The 17522-nt window shown below is 34.7% G+C and overlaps 1 protein-coding gene across 2 annotated transcripts in view; it reads right to left on the reverse strand.

Annotated features, from left to right (window-relative positions):
• Positions 1 to 17522, reverse strand: part of LOC149410532 (uncharacterized) — a 72474-nt gene that overhangs the window by 9476 nt on the left and 45476 nt on the right. For both annotated transcript variants that reach the window (XM_089647757.1, XM_089647758.1), the window contains exons 2-6: positions 13251 to 14709; positions 9761 to 10965; positions 8970 to 9124; positions 7211 to 7338; positions 5336 to 5468 (exon numbers count right to left, since the gene is read on the reverse strand). In XM_089647757.1, the coding sequence (XP_089503883.1) occupies positions 5336 to 5468; positions 7211 to 7338; positions 8970 to 9124; positions 9761 to 10965; positions 13251 to 14645 (3016 nt within the window). In that variant the 5' untranslated portion in view covers positions 14646 to 14709. The remainder of the gene's footprint in view (positions 1 to 5335; positions 5469 to 7210; positions 7339 to 8969; positions 9125 to 9760; positions 10966 to 13250; positions 14710 to 17522) is intronic.

The raw sequence follows: 17522 nt of genomic DNA on the forward strand, positions 1-17522 counted from the left end.
GAGCCATGCCTATAAAACCGCAAAACATTCACGATACTAGTTGTATAGAGTTACCAAATTAAACACTTTTGGTGGATTGAAGTTGATCGATTAGTAGCTTAATGTAGAAATGCGTCACCTCCCAGTCATGGGTTCAATCCTCTGCTAGCTAAGTTCTCCATCATTGAACAATCAAAGTCTTCCGCTTATACTGATGACAGTAGGAGAAATTCAAATGTTGTCAGGGTTTTTTTTGTCAATTTAAGTCTAGAGATTACTCTAGACTTAAATTGACAAAGAAAATGGACATTAGTCCAAATTGCCAGGAACCAGTCGGACTATGGTATCCCCAATTTGAAAATTGTTGTGTGATGGTCTTCCAAGTGGCGAGCAGAAAAAGAAGGAGACACAAAAGAGGGAGATGGGAAAGAATCAGGCTATTATGCTTCTCAGCTGATCACACGACTCATGGACTTGCTTAAAATTGCTTTGGCTATGTTTATCAATCTAAACTTCTTAAATAAGGATTTGTGATTCCTTTTTTTTTATATTAACTCCACACACGAGGCCCTGAAGAAAATAATTTCCCTCAGGGCCTATGTCATCTTTGGGGATGCTGTGTGGAGGGTCTTTTTGTGGAGACGAAGGAGTGAACATGGGTCTTGAAGATTCCCATGTTGTAGGAGGGAGGAAACACAGAGGCCAGCAGTTCGTTCCACAGCCGAGCTGTGGAACTTATGAACGAATCGTAGAAGCGACCCATTCTCATGTGACAAATGTCAACCGTGTACAAATGTTGGGCGCGCGTTTGGCGTGTATCCCGATTACGCACCGGTGCCGAAGGGATCAATGACGCTAGTTCCTCAGAGCATCTTCCATTGTAATACCGATAGAACAAGGACAGCATACCTACCTGACGCCTGTGCTCTAAAGATTGCAGTCCGTCTGTTAAGATTCCTATTTATAAAGCAGGAGACAACATGGAAATAACTAAGTATAGACCAATCACACTGTTAACCTCAACATCAAGGATCTTTGAAAGAGTATTAAAAAATCAAATTGTAAAATACCTGGAAGATAACAAATTAATCTTGGATAAACAAAATGGATTTAAAGAAAAAAGACGCACAAAGGAAGCATTGGCATAAGTAATAGATTATATACATAGTACCAACCTAGATCAAGGATATAAATACGTAGCAAAATATCTAGATTTAGCTACAACCCTTGATTCGATCTGCCACAAAATCGGGCTATTCAAAATTGATTTATAAACATAGCTAAAGCAATTTGAAGTCCAAGAGTCGTGTGATTTGCTGACAAACATAATTTAGATTGTTATGCACCTCAGTTGATCATAATTTGGATTGTTATGCACCTCAGTTGATCATAATTTGGATTGTTATGCACCTCAGTTGATCATAATTTAGATTGTTATGCACCTCAGTTGATCATAATTTGATCAAAAGCTTAAACAGGCCAAGAATCGGATTTTAACAGAAACATTTAAAAAATTCAAGTTGGGACAGAAGGTTGGACTATTGCATTATGGAAAATCCATCATGGTAAATATTGGGGGAGGAAACGGAGAGTGGAAAGAGATAGTGGAAAGTTGGAAATACCTGGATATTGAAAACTAGTGACTAAACAAAGCTAAATTTAAAAAAAAATTCTATCCTAAATGATTTATTCATCTCTTCATTCTTTCACTAGAGCGACACTGGTCAACTGTGGAATGAGATCTGGTTCTATTGTGTAGATGGGAATGTATGGCATGCGATATGCTGAAATAGGGCAAGCAACGAGAATATAGCGCGGTCTGTCACAGGCTTTAACCTAATAGAAGTAATCAAGTAAAGCAACTGGTACAAATTAATGTGGCGTCACCCAATGTCTTTTCATTTTCCTCTTATTTGCACCAGACGATAAGAAAAAACAATTTATTGATAAACAGATAACTTTAACAACCCGATGTAAAGGTAAATATGGTCTTGCAAATTCGTATTGAGAAAGGGGAAAAGGTGACAAGGGAGTTATCAGCTTTGTATTTGTTGAAACAAACATGGTTATCAAAACAAATGTGTTCATTAAATTGACCTTAATTGACCTTACTTATAACCTATCTATTATTAATTAACATAATTAATACAAACAAAACCAGAGAAAATGACATTTGGATCGGCCTCAAGATCGGACATGGAGTGAAAAGTCCCTAACTAACAAATTGACAGTATTAAAATAATGGGTGTTTTGTGGTTGCTATTTAAAATTTCTGTTTAAGAGGGATAATAAAAGGTTTTTTAATAATTATGCTTTTATTCATTAGCTATAAGTCCTAGAAAATAATAATGACACAATCAGATCTTTGATTTGAGTCAGTATAATTTTAAAATTACGAAAAATACATTCGGTGGTTTTTGCAATGCCAGTTATCTTTCAGTTTATTATTCACATTTCGCATTTTCGGATTTTTCGAGTTTAAAGTACATGGAAGTTGTTGACATTGAGAGCATAAAGTCACTAAGTGATTTAAATGTCATTGTTTTTATTAAGGAGATGAATTTTAGTGAACTAAACGAAGGCGTATAATAACTAATTAATTTGGGAGGCGGGTTTGGGTACCTTCGCACCGGGATCTATTTATTGGATGACCAACACCCCTGCCATAGGTCACCCCAAGTAGCAGGGGTGCCCAGGTTCATGGGGTGAGGTTCGTATAGGTGTTGGTGGCGGATTCGACTTTACTAGTAGATGCGGGGTTCAATATTAAGTACTTTTAGTCGGTGACTTTTCGCTCCACCGTGACAATATATGATTCATCAAATTTTTAATATGGACTGATCAGTGGCTGAGTTGTGTCCCACCCAGGTGTTGTGAGTTCAATTCTTCGACTTACCACATACTGTGGTGATAGTAGGAGATTTAAAAAAAAAAAAAATCTTAACCCTTAAATGCATATTGTTGCCAAACTGCAACATACCGTTCAAACCACCTTTAACTCTTTGGTGTATACTTAATGCATGCCGTTTTAGGATTATCAAGTTCACGGTAATATATTTTATCGAGTGGCATCACCTTTTTTTTCTTTCGCGAATGTCAAATGTCACTTTTTCTTTAACAAAGTGAAGATTCTCGAAAATTGGTTGGAGGTTAGAATTACAGTTTTGTTTTGCTGTTATTATTTTAATTTTCTTAGGTAAGTAGATACAATAATATAATACTTATATGTAATAACTCGTATTTTTCCGGTACACTTATTAGTTTTGAGAATTTTTTTTAGGTTTTTTATTTTTTTTTCATACGTAAATTGTTCATATTAATTTTTATTAAATACATGGTGTTGTAAACCTGCAACAATTTTTTTTTAATTAAATATCATTAAAAAATTACAAAAAAATTAAATTCTTTATATTTCCTCGCGTATGCATGTAAATATCTACAAAATATATTTTTTTCCAGAAAAATTAATAAATCATGCATTTAAGGGTTAAGTTATTCGTTACCTGGAAATGTTTGTCTTTTAAAAACATTAAAAATAAATAAATAAAAAAACAGATTATTAGCGGAAACTTCACCAAGTAAATAAACAAGTGATATTCTAATTTAAACAACAACATGAAAAATAATACGAGAGAAAACCCTCAATGACAAACGTAAAGAGATGGAAAAAAACGATGTCTGTAAGCTATACGCAAGATTCAAGGACTTTACAGATCAATTAGAACCTATTAAATCATAAAATATTATTATTATTATTTCTATAAAATCAGTGGAATTTTTATCTTCACAAATTGAAACTTTAAACACCAAAATGTTAGCTTTGAGCTGTAAAACTGGTAAAATTGATTCTCTGGAATGCGAATTTATTTATTTTAAGGAAGTTATAAAGGACGTTAATATGAAAATGAACCAACGAGAACAATACGATAGACTACGTAATGTTGAAATTTACGGAGTTCCGATGTCAAAAAGTGAAAACCTCCTGGATATTATAATGAATGTATCCCAGAAAGTTGGGTACCAACTACAAAAAGAGGACATTGACTTCATTCATAGAGTGCGACCAATGACCATGGCCAAAGGCAGCTTCTAAAATCACATCCACACCCACATCTACATCAAATATAATCATATGTCTTCTTCGATGAGGCTTTGCTTGTAGCTCGTCGCCACCGGACCTTGACTTCAGCAGATATCGGCCTTCCAGGAGTAGCAAGCCGTATATTCCCCAATGATCACCTCACGCCTTCTAACAAGTTACTTATGAAGAAAGCCAGGGAATTTAAAAGTGAAAAAAATTATAAACACCTTTGAACAAAAAACTGTTATGTACATATATATTTATGAGACAAAATTACGGTTCTCCGGTTATTCGAATTTCCTCTGAGGCAGATATAAACAAAATAGCATGACTCCTTTCAAATACTCCAATGATTTTTCTTTTCATTTCTATTCGCATTTGGCATTTTTTGGTATCTTATTACTTCCAGTAAACAAATTACTTTTAATCAAGTAATGGCATATCATACGTCTCGTAAGAGGTTAAATTTACATCGCACACTTTTTGTATACATTAATCGAACTTGCATAATTAACTTTACCATACCATTATTTTTATTATTATTAAAATGAAATTTTGGTGATATCTTATTTATGTTTTACAATATGGCTTCTTTAAGATATTTTCCACTGTACCCTATATACTTTTAAAAACAAATTGACCTTACAATGTACCTTAATCACAACGATTATTTTTTATTGTTCGCCTATTCTTTTAATTATTTTTTTTACCAAAGTCTTTAAATATCTATTTTCTTCCTAACCAGTAACTATAAAAAAAAGATTGTAAATGGAACTTAACTGGTTTATCTTATATTCAACTAAAATGTAAAATTTATTCACATGTACAACTGTCTGTTTCCTAAATAAACTAAAATAAAATAAATATTTAATAGGTTTGTCAAAATGTGTATACAACTGTAAATTTGACATACGGGTTGAAGCTGACGAAATAAAATTTTGAGAGGAGTCACAAAATGGAATTGTGTAAGAATTTCGTCATTCCGAGATGTGCTTATCATCGAACCCCGACAACTCTCATATATAAGTTGCAGATAAAGTTAGTTTGTACATACATATTATTTACTCAGAATGCCAAAAGACAAAACTTCCAAGTTAAATACCGGCGGATATTAAATAAGGAAGAATCCTAGAAGTTGAGTAAAACAACTCTACTGGCTACGCAATGAGAGGCTGGACCTGCTATGGACGGAGGCTGATGAAGTAGCCCAGAAAAGACGCCTTCTAGAAGCGATGGGATGGAATAGGACTAGGGGAAGAAGATTATGTATCTTACCATCAGCATTTTTCTGGTTGACGTCGAAGATCTGATTTTTCCTGTTCAGTTCGAGAAGGCCGGCCAAGTGGGGGATACAGGGTTCCCCTCTGGACACAGCTCGGTGCAGTAGGCCATTGCGATCTGCATCATTCTAGAATAATGCATCATGCATAAAGCGTGATTAAATTTTCTATTGCATATCTACAGACCACCACCCTTATATATGCAGTCTAGGGTGACAGTACTACTGATGTTGTGAATACTAAAAATCATTGCATAAAAAAAATATGTGGTTCGTCAGTTCCTCTTTTGACCACCTGCAGTGTATGTCAAGCTGTAGATTTATATACTGCCGTCATGAGGTTCTGGAAGACAGCTGGAAATTGAACACATTTGGATATAAACCTCAGACACACGTTTTTCTAAAAAAAATGTTTTTTTTTTTTTCGATGTTTGTCTATGGTCCAAGCAACTGTTCTTGTTAAATATTTCTAAAAAAATCTTATTGATATATTTATAATTTCACCACCTTTCCATATACTGAATCAAGCGTTGAAGTACTTAATATTGTAATCATTTTCCTGTTAAATAGTGTTATCAGAGAAGTGAACAAACACAAAACTTCAAAATAAATTATGTATGTAGGTTTACATTTGATTAATTATGAAATTATTGCTACAAAAAGGAAAGAATGTCAAAATCCCTTTTCAGGCAAGGAAAGATTTAAGTTTTAAAGCTATTTAAAGGTTTGTGGTTTGATTTCAATGTTAGCAACATTCTCTGGACTTGTGGTTTGACAAGAACTTGTGTTAGATGAAAATCTGTGTTAGATTTCTTGCAAATTTTTTTTAGTATGTACCATAGACATATGAATATTAGTAGACCTGCCCTAAGTGATTAAAAGCGTATTATCCCCACTCCCCATACCGGTTCCATTGAGCCGGCTGGGCTCGCGTACGGCCTCAAGTGATATTTGAAAACGTGACGTCATCATTCTTGTGCGAACTATGGTCGAGGCATCATCGGTTCATTTTACGAAATAACACGGCAAAATGTTTACTTGTACTATGAAAACTGGTAAAAATAGATGCGAAAAAAGAGAATAAACCCAATTGTCGTATTACATTCCATATATAAGCATTATTTTATTTTATTTTAAGCATATTCACATCGTATAATATGAATCAGTTGTTACTATACATCGAGAAACGTCTGGACGCGAAACACAAAGCTGGTTGGTTGCTGGGAAGTAATTTATGAACATTTATAAAAGTGTCTTAACTAAATACTCCGAAACTAACTACGACTCTGAATATAGAAGCTGCCTTACTTTGCCGAATTTGGACTTCGCAAATTTGTTCATAACGTGGCGAGTAATTTGCGCTCCCATGTAAAAATGTCTATTCATTCAAAGCAGATTTTACTTTTAAGAAGTAAATGGTGATATTATAATGCGAGATGCCTATTTACTGTCAGATTGATTTATTGACGAATCACAGTCATCTTCACTCCCTTCGTTCTTCAACAGTTGATTTTACCCCTCGCCTTTATCTTCTCGTCTATTAATTCCTATGTCTGTGGTATGTACATAATTATTTATAGGTGTTCTCAGTTGCCTAAATGCAGAAAATAACGGTTTCTTTAGTTTTTCAGGAAATTAAGGAACGTACGCCAAGGCAGAGTTGTATAGCAGTCTGCCTGCCCACAATGTGATGGTTAATAAATTAAGACAATCTATTACACCACGCAACACGTTTTAACACAACATCTGTGATTTAGTGAAACTTCATGGCTCACATTTGCGACAGCGGTGTACGAGAATAGTCGCTGATGGATCACATATGCGACAGCGTCGTAGAATAAGTTAAGATATCAGTTTCAGGAAACACATACCCGGTCTATAGTGTAGTCCGTATCTGGAGGGAGATTGGGCAAAGCCCTGATGCAACACTCCCCCAGGTAGCGGGAGAGAATCGGCATCTGGGGGCAATTCAGTACGGCACGGTCTAGAGCAGTTTGACCTAAAAACATGTAGCGACATCAATGATATTATAATACAAATAGACACTTTACTGTCTCACAAAATTAACCCAACTTGTGACAAGTAATACACACTCTTATGTTTCCAGTAAATTCTTAATTCAATGTTGTTCATGTGACTGAGATGACAAAATATGCTTACTCGCTTCCACTGAGAAGAATACGGAACACTGTATGAGCAGTAGGTCGTCCTTTAACTTATGTGTTGCTACGTTCGTTATCTTACTTTTATTTTGACATTTATTCTCAACTTCTCAAAATCAAAGGAAGGTAGTTATCACAAAAAAGGAGCCAAGAGTGACGTATTTGTGGGGCTGGTGACAGCTTGTCCGAAGAACGAACTTATGTGCGATACCAAAAGTAGTAAATCTTAAGTATTTCCACTGGACCTGTTCAGAGAAATGTTTTGTCTCAGTAACCTATCTTCATTTTTTAATTCATCTGAGGATGAAATTGAACATTGTTATATAGTTCAAGTAGCACTCTATAAGCGTAATTACAGGAGTGTTTCAGGATTATACTCGACAGACATTAACAAGCGATTACTGAGCATACTTAGAGTAAAAAATATAGATTGCATTTTGAAAAAATCTTCTTTTTTTTGTGTTCGTAATAATTACATCATTACAGATGGTTTATCTAATACATTGCAAAAAATACTGATAATACAGTGAGTACGCAGTTCTATAAACTTTGTAAACTCACTGTGAATCTCGAAGACTATATCAAATTTTACTTACACCGTGTTCAGGTCGCAGGTCGCTCTTCTCGACAGATTTGTGTGAATTGTTGGACAATACAATATGTTGTGGCGACGTACACAAGTACTAGACTCTTAGAATCTCACTATTAGATATGTGACCGTTATTTATTTATTTATTTTAATTGTTCTTCAAAGTACAATCCTGTTAAACTGCATCTAAGCAGTTTGTCTACAGAATGTTTTTTGTTCAATTAGAATATAACATAATATAACTATGTAATGACAATACAACTTATACATAATATTTATCACTAACCTCTGCCATAATCAATAGTATTACTAATACAGAGTATCTCTGCTTAGTAGCCATGTTTTAGTAGGTAATTCTCCATCTTTTATATTGCTTGGTAACATGTTGAATTAATTTAAAGAAATATTTCAATAACGCAAAACATCTACGAGTTTCTATTGATTGATGGGTTGTCATATCTATAAAAAGGTTCATTCTATGAGGGTGCGAAAATATATAACGGAAGAATTTTTAATGAATTCTTTCAATCTTCAAATTGTAAAATCATTCATATGCGGCCCAGATAATACAGTTGCACTCCAATACACTTAGCACCAGTGAGTTGTTAAGGGGAAGGGTATTTCTTATATCGTCACTAACGAGAATCTAACACCAGCACGCTTGTACCCGGCGCCGACTAGCCACTGCATCAGGGACTCAAGGAACAAAGGCGCTGAGAATATCTAACACCTAATACAGCGCCCTTGAGGTTTTTATTAGCGCCATTTGGCCCAGGGCCGGCCCCACTTGAACCAAATGACATGCACTGTCCTGTTCCCACTTTAGACAGTAAGGAACAGTGCATATCACAAGGTGAATTGCAACATAAAAGCACTCACCCATATCATTTGTTTGGAAGAACTTGGTTCTAGTGGAAGCTGTCATCAGGAGTCGTTCACATACAGAGTACATAGAGGGCAGCAGGCTTGGTGGGTTGGGTGTTTCGTTGGCCGAGTTAGGTTTTTCAAAGGCCAACAGCAGGGAGTCAAAACACCTGCAATATTCAAAATATTTAATCACATAAATAAATGTGAGAAAAAAAAATTCAAAACTTTGGTGCAAGACTATAAAATGGATTACACAGAATTTAAATAAACGATGAACAGAGCATAAGGTTCTGTAGGTCCAAAAACTGTAATTGACTGAACATGTGGAAGAGGATTGGGGCAGGATAGGAAGGACTGCAAACTTCAAGGAACTGCAGCTATTGGAAGAGAATCCACCCTGGAATGTAGAGTCTTGATGATGATTTTGCAAGAAGTAATGCCCTAGCCACATTCAAAACTATGTACCTACAAAATATTCTACAATACTTGACACATCGCTCGTCAAACTGAGTCATGATTACTGGCATAGTGGAAGTCAGGAGAAGCAGACAAAGGTCACTATATGTGAAACTGAATGCGTCACAGGTAGGCATTTGGAACGTCGGTGTCCGCGGCTCTTCATGCAGCGCAGGACCGGGAGGAGTGGATGAGCCTAGTTCTGTATAGCAACTGGGGCCACGATCCTTAGCAATGAGGAAACCACTGAAGAAGAACTGGCTTAGCTATAATAAAGCCTATACAATAAAGATGTTTACTGTAATGGGTGGAATGTACACAGACCAATATATAAAACATGTACTTACAGCATGACCTTTGTCTCGTTATATCGATGGACGTTGCTCACTATATTCCTCTGGTCATCTGGATTCAAATTTCCGAATTCTTCACTCAAAACATCAGTGGCATTCTTCGTATCATATGGGCATTGTTGACAAGGCCTTGCCGCATTAACTTGCGACGACTCCAACTCATTCCTGATTTGCTGGATGGCGCTGAGAGCGACAGAAGTTATTAAAGGGTCGATGTTGACACTTACTTCAGATGTTAAATTATTCAGCTGGTTTTGCACAAAGTTGCCATCGATGTTGGTGTCACTGTTTGGCTGTGCAGTAAAGATTGGATTTAAATTGCTCTTGAGCGCTTGTTTGTTCAAAAGATAATCGTCATTGCCTGAGATTGGCGGACTTTCCAATGATGAAAATGAGCTTGAGTCTCCATTCCGTTGATTCCAGTCACTTGACGAATAGAAGGAACCCGGTGAAGCTTGAGAAGTGGGCGAGTTCTCGAGGAATGTACTCGGACCGACCCATTCAGGAGATATTTGTTCTCGAGAAATTGGAAGTAACCAATCAGTTCCAGCTCTGTCAATGTTGGGAGATTGATTGAATTGTGTTGGAGAGCTCCCTGTTTGAGAAAAGGGCGAGTTTTCCAAAGATGGATATTGAAGAGGTATCAAGGGAGAGTTCTGACCACCATAGATCTCCAATGGAGATAGTTCACCATTCATTCCATTGGAACGGTCTGGGCTGCATGGAGTTGCCAATTTTAACATTTTGTATAAGACATCAATATTATCATCAGGCTCTGAAAATAATATCCGGTCTTGAATGGTTAATTCTATATCTTCCCAGTTATTTTCCCTTTCTAAAGGAGTAAACGAGGCAAGATCTTGTTGAATGAATGCAGCGATCTGTTGAGGCAATGGTGCAATGTTCTGTCGAGGGAATGAGACAGTGTCCTGTTGTGGGAATGTTGCAACGTTTGGTTGAATAAATGGTTCAATATCCTGTTGAGGGAATGGTGCATTGTCCTGTTGAGGGAATGTTACAATGTTTTGTTGAACATTTGGTGCATCATATTGAACAAAAGAAAGGCCGTCAACCATGGCAGTTGGATAGGCATTATTGGAGTAATAATTATCATCATTGCGGATAGTTCTTGGTAGAGAATCCGTAGACGATTCGTGGCCGGGTACGCAATGTCCACCGCTCAGGTTTCCCAAATTGACCTGTAACATAACAAGACTTTATTTTATAAATTCAAATAAACTATATTACATAATACAATTCTGGGAAAAAAATACTGAGGATGGTCAAAAACTATGCTTGTGAGGAAATTAGTTGGTTACTTGCTAGCTAATTCTAAGAGAATCCTTAGTTTGTGGGATGCAAAACAAAAATGAAAAAATATACTATAATGAAATTTGTGTGGTTGGTGTAATTTTAGGGGGTCATTTAGAAAAACATCCAGCAAGGAAATAGCTGAAAGATTTTCTCGCTAAACTCCGTATTGAAATGTGAGTCGATTCCCTGAACAGCCTCAGGGCCTATATCATGTTTGCGGATGCTGTATGGAGGGCATTTTTGGTGAGAAGAAGGAGTGAGCATAGATCTTGAAGAGATCCACGTTTTGGGAGGGAGTAAATCGTCCGATAGCTGAGCTGTCAAACTCAAAGAACGAGTTGTAGAAACAACCTGTTCTCATGTGCCAAATATCAACCATGTACAAATGTTGGGCGCACGTTTGGCATGTTTCCCGACTATGCACCGGTGCTGAAAGGATCAATGAAGCTAGTTCCCCTGATCATAGTTCATTAAAATATGGGTAGAATGAGGATAACATTCCTACCCAATGCCTGTGCACTACAGATGGCAATCCGTTTGTTAATTTATCTATTAAGAGTGGAAAGCACCAATAATTGTAGGAAATGTGAAGGAGCCGAAGGAATATCCATTCATCGATGTGCTAATATCCATCTTGAAGAGAGATAGCTCATACACCCAATGATAACCTTCATAGTGACCTTCATTACGGGAGACGAACTACAGTCAAAGCGATGAGGTGAAGCATAGAGATAGAAAAATGTGTGAGTGTTTGTGGAAGTTATGATTAGGGTTGGCAATCCTGCAATCCAAACCCATAATATCAGCAATATTATTATTATTGTTATGTGCGTGATTGATAGGATTGCGGAATTGAATTAAATCTAAATTTATACCAAAAACAGGCTGTTTTTATTTATACTTGCTTGCGAGTTGTGAATCACATAATACGCAAGAGCAAGAATTGCCAGAAGTCGGTACCTACAGAGTTTTTGCAATCATATTTTTAATCATAGTCTTCTTAAGAGACTTATTACGTTAGTTTTCAACGTCTTTTTATAATATTACTAGTACCATTGATGATTGATCTCAAAAGACTATGGAGGTTCTGTTACTGACAGTCATTTTTTGTATTTTTATATGATATATTTTTTAAGTTATTTAAGTTTATTTTTATAAGTCTTCTTTAATCTTATTATGTTACCTTTTCATTATCTTCTTATATACAATTTTGTTTTCTATATTACTAGTACCAAAGATTATTGATACAAAATACTATTTACCTTTTCAATGTCTTTTTTATATATCAAAGATAATTGATACCAAATAATAAAAAAATGTTGGCATTATTTAAAATTAATTAAGTATTCAGTAATCCGCGTACAATTGTAATGTTATATTTCGCATTAGTCAGAAGTACCCTGAAATATGAATCGCCAATTTGGAATCCACAATAATATATAAACTTTACATAGATACTATAGAATGTATGCAAAACAAATTTATAATATATATTAGCTACAAATTCAACAATAACTTATCTGAGTCAATATTTATACACAGAATTTTAAACAATGACATTGACTGTACCGAACTTCTGTCCCTTATTAACTTTAACATTCCTTTGAGACGTACTCGACATACAGTGCTATTCCACACGTTTAATTATAAAACAAATGCATCATCTAATTCTCCAATTAACCGAGCTCTTCAATCTTCATACTCTAAATAATATTGATCTTAACTCTAACATTGGTATTTTTTCAGATTCACTGCCCAAATTCAAATGTGGCATCATGTCAATAATATAAATTCTGTTCAATACATACAATACATACAGAGACACACACACACACACAAACAATTACACATATATTACACACACACACCTAGATACTACGCACGTCACCTGGTAATTAAGGAATAAACATACCACTTAGCAGACATTACAAGGAAACATATCATAGGTACCCAATATGAAGTATCTAATTCCTGTATACTGTTTCATCTCTGTAAATCATGTTCTGTTTGTTTTTATAATATAAAATAAAATATAAAAATAAAATAAAAATCCCGCATATCCCTCTGAATTCTACACATTAACCCTGCGGAATTTGAAATAGGTGCGGGATTTGCAAACCCTTACTATGACCATCGCGAAATAATAAAAGTATGTAATTTCGATACTTACCGATACTGTAGTACGTGATGTGTATGGGGCAACGCTGGATGTAACCTGCTGTCTTCTTTCTACCTTTCCTTTGTCAGGTCCTCTTTCCAAATACCGAACTTTTTTCTTTTCTCTTGTTTTTTTCTTATCTGCTTTCTCCTTAGATAGAAGTCCCAAACCAGAAATAGTGTCAGCCAATTGATCGACATCAGCAGAAGACTGAACTATTGATTCCTTTTTGTCAGCTTTCTTTAGGTATTCATATTTCACATTCATTTCCTCAAACTTCTTTATAAGTTTTCTGTCTTCTTGATCACTATAGTGGCTATTTGTAGAGCTCTTTTCTCTTAATTTATACTCCGTCTTGGAAGATGTTGTCACTCTTTCCATTTTCTTCAAAACATCATTGACGGTTCTTATCTGAGATCTACCTTTTTTTTCGTCTTTTACTGCCCATGTTGAAAATGTCTGAGTTTTTTCACTTGAATCAGACTTGGTTGACTTTTTGTCTTCCAATAAATCTATAAGTTTGAAGAAGGCTTCTTGAGTGGTTGACTTTTTTGGATCGTCATAAGAATTTTGAGATTCGTCGCTTTCTAAATAGGATCTTGTACTATTAATATTATCCACAAGGCTCATTAGCATTGTTGTTTCAGCTTCTTTTTCTCCAACTTGTTCATCAACATCCTTTAATTCCTCTTTCTCGGTTTCATGGTGACTCTCTTTTATAACAGATTCACCTGTTTCTGTCTTTTCTGAAACCATATTTTCCCGAAGATCTGCATTTTCTTTAATTTCTATAGTTTCAGCTTCTCTAACTTTGTCTACAACACTCTCTACTTCTTTTATAGCACTTGCTGTCTTCACAATTTCTATCTTTTCTTTCCCATCTCGACTAATTATTGAATCAATGCCTTGTTCTTCAGCCACCTTTGCGATGGAATCTTCTCGTGGAGATTTTTTGATTTCTGCCAATGTTTTAGCTTGCTCTTTGATCACTTTGGGAATAATTTCCTTAACGGGTTCCTCTTCAAAGACATCATCTTCGCCTTTAACACTATTTTCTTCTTTGGTCACACTCTTTCTCTTCACATGTTTCTTATATTGCACACCCTTCACTTCCTTACTGACTATTGAATCAATATATTCAGATTCATCCGCTGATTTGCCAGAAGAATCAATAAACTTTTCATTTTTCTTAAAGCCCAACTTTTTTCCAATCGAATTCCAGCCGCGAAGAAACATTGTCGACTTTCCTTTCTCTTTCGGACTAGTTTTACCACTTTTATAAATATCCTCAATTACAGTAGAAGATGTGGCTTCTATTTCTTCAATATCTTTGATCTCCGATTGATCGCCTTCATTTCTTTCATAAGAATTTTTCCGATGGGAAAATGTTAAGTCTTCCACCCCCATGTTTGTAGATTTACGCCTTTTCTGGGTGAAATTTATTTCTGGTCAGCTTCATTCTTCGCAAGATCTGAAACAAAAAAACGATTAAATCAAACTGTAAAATAAAGGTGCTAAAGGGGTATGGAAATTTTAAATAGTACAAAATAGATGAAATTGTACGATGATTCCTGTGAAACTGTAAACTTATGCTAAAATGATCCTTCAATTGTAAACCTCATTTCCGGCCTGTCTCTGTCAATCATTATTTTAATAATACTTAATTCTATTTTATAAATAAATCACTCTAATCCTTAAAAAACATTGCCATTATTTATCTGCCTGCATCATTCCTTTGCAAAAGGTAGTATTTAAAAAATAGTTTTTGCTGTAAATAACCTGCATACAACATCCATCCTTCATAACCGTACGATTATTAATTAATCTCATTCACAAAATAAATAAAAACTTCACAATGTTTACATTTCATGAAGATAAATTTTATGAAGACAAAATATTATTTTGCTGTCAAAAATCATATTAATACAAATGAATGATGAACTTTAGTGTAAAAATATAATGAAATAATGCGAATTATTTCAAAATGGCCGCAAAGTCAATGATTCGCAATTTAAATGATATTCGCTCTCTCGGCAGAGAAGCTAGAAAATGCACTTGGTGAGAAGAACTTAACCCTGGTTGGTGACCAGATCTGAATAGCCAGGAACCTTCCTCTTCCCCATATACACCCCCTTCCTACTTCTTAAAGCCTTAACACCTTTTGCCAATTGGGGATACCATAGTCCTACTGCTGGACTCACATTTAAATATTAAAAAAATACTAAGCCGTGAAAATATGTTTTTTCAACAAGATATTTATACCGATGTAAAAGTTCTAGATGAGCCAAAAATAACCGACCATAACCTTATCCACATTACAGATAACACAAAAAGAACTAATACGAAAACCAGCAAAGTAATAAAATACAGAAATTATAAAAAATATAACAGTGAAAGGTTAATTGAACTTCTGGGTGATATGAATGAACTTCATCAAATGGAATTTAATGAAAAGGCTAAATCATTAATAAATAACCTTCAAGAAGTAATCGACCAGTTAATACCAATCCAAACTACTAAAATAAGAGGAACAAATAAATGGTATAACATAGAACTACAATCAATACAATATGAAAGAGATAGACTGTACAAAATTGCAAAAATCTCAAGAAACTCACAAGACTGGAAAGCATTCAAAAATGCAAGAAATAAATACTCAAAACAACTGAAAGTTTGTAAGAACGATTACTTCAAAAATAAAATTATCTGTGAAAAAGGAGACACTAAAAAAATGTGGAAAACCATAAAAGGATTAATGCAAACTGAAGATAAAGGGATGAAACATGACATTGAATTTCCACATCAGATACAGGGTAGCATACAGAACTGCTTCAACAAATATTTTGTAAACAGCATAACGGAATTACATCAGAGTATACCAATACTGAAGGAAGACAACCGCGTGAGAAATGTTCCCCTAAACCGAGAAAAACTTGTGTTTAAAGAGATTGATGAAACATATCTTTTACAGATTCTAAACAGCACCAAATCAAAAGAGAGTCCAGATGGAATAAGCTTTACAGTTTTAAGGGATGCAATGCCAGTGATAGGACCTCATCTACTGAACATAATAAATGAATCGTTAAGAAGTGGAAAATTTCCAAACACATGGAAAACATCTATTGTGATCCTGATTCCGAAAGTTGTTAATACCAGAAAATGCGAAGAATTTAGACCTATAAATATGTTACCAAAATACGAACAGGTACTAGAAATTGTAATAAAGAAACAACTCGTTGAGTATTTGGAAAAACATCATATATTATGTGACGAACAATCAGGATTCCGTAATAATAACTCTTGTGAAGCTGCAATAAACATTGTGATTAATACATGGAAGAAAGAAACAGATAATAAAAAAATCACCATTGCAACATTTTTAGATTTTAAAAGAGCATTTGAAACGATAGAAAGGAAAAAACTTTTGGAAAAATTAGAAGATATAGGTCTTTCTGAAGTAGCTCTAAATCTTTTCAAAGAATATCTCCATGAAAGAAAACAGGTAACAAAAGTGGAAAGCTCAGAATCAGAACCGATAGAAAACAACCTCGGTGTTCCACAAAGGTCGGTATTAGGTCCAATTCTATTCATTATTTACATTAATGATATAATTAAAACCATAAAACATTGCAAAATTAGATTATTTGCAGACGATACATTAATCTATATTTCATGTGAAGAATACATAGATGCAATCAATAAATTAAATGAAGACCTACAAAATATAGCGAAATGGCTGAAATTAAACAAATTAAAACTGAATGTCGACAAAACAAAATATATGGAAATAGGCAACAAAACGCATAACACAGAGTTAAAATTGACAATTAATGGCGAAAAAATTGAAAAAGTAAATGAAATTAAGTACCTGGGTGTGATACTAGATTCAAAACTAACTTTCGCAGCAAATTTTGAATATGTGCTAAAGAAGGTATCTAAAAAAGTCAATTTTCTTAGAAGATTAAGAAATAAACTAAATGGAAACACTACAGAGCTGATTTATAAAACTATAGTTTCTCCACATTTAGATTATTGCTCTACTGTGTTGTATTTGGCCAATGAAGGAAACTTGAACAAGCTAGATGTTATACAGAATAGAGCTATGAGATGTATACTAGGAAAAGGAAAATACGCAAGCATAGATCAAATGAGAGAACAGCTAAATTGGATTTCTATAAAAAAGAGACTATTATTTAATGTGTTAATTTTTGTACATAAAATCATGAACAACCAAATGCCAAAATATTTTAAGGATGAAATTGTTTTTAATAGAGATGTTCATAA

This window comes from Hesperophylax consimilis, chromosome 27 (genome assembly GCF_061612785.1).
Source record: "Hesperophylax consimilis isolate HC1 chromosome 27, BYU_Hcon_1.0, whole genome shotgun sequence".
In the NCBI taxonomy this organism is placed as follows: Eukaryota; Metazoa; Arthropoda; class Insecta; order Trichoptera; family Limnephilidae; genus Hesperophylax; species Hesperophylax consimilis.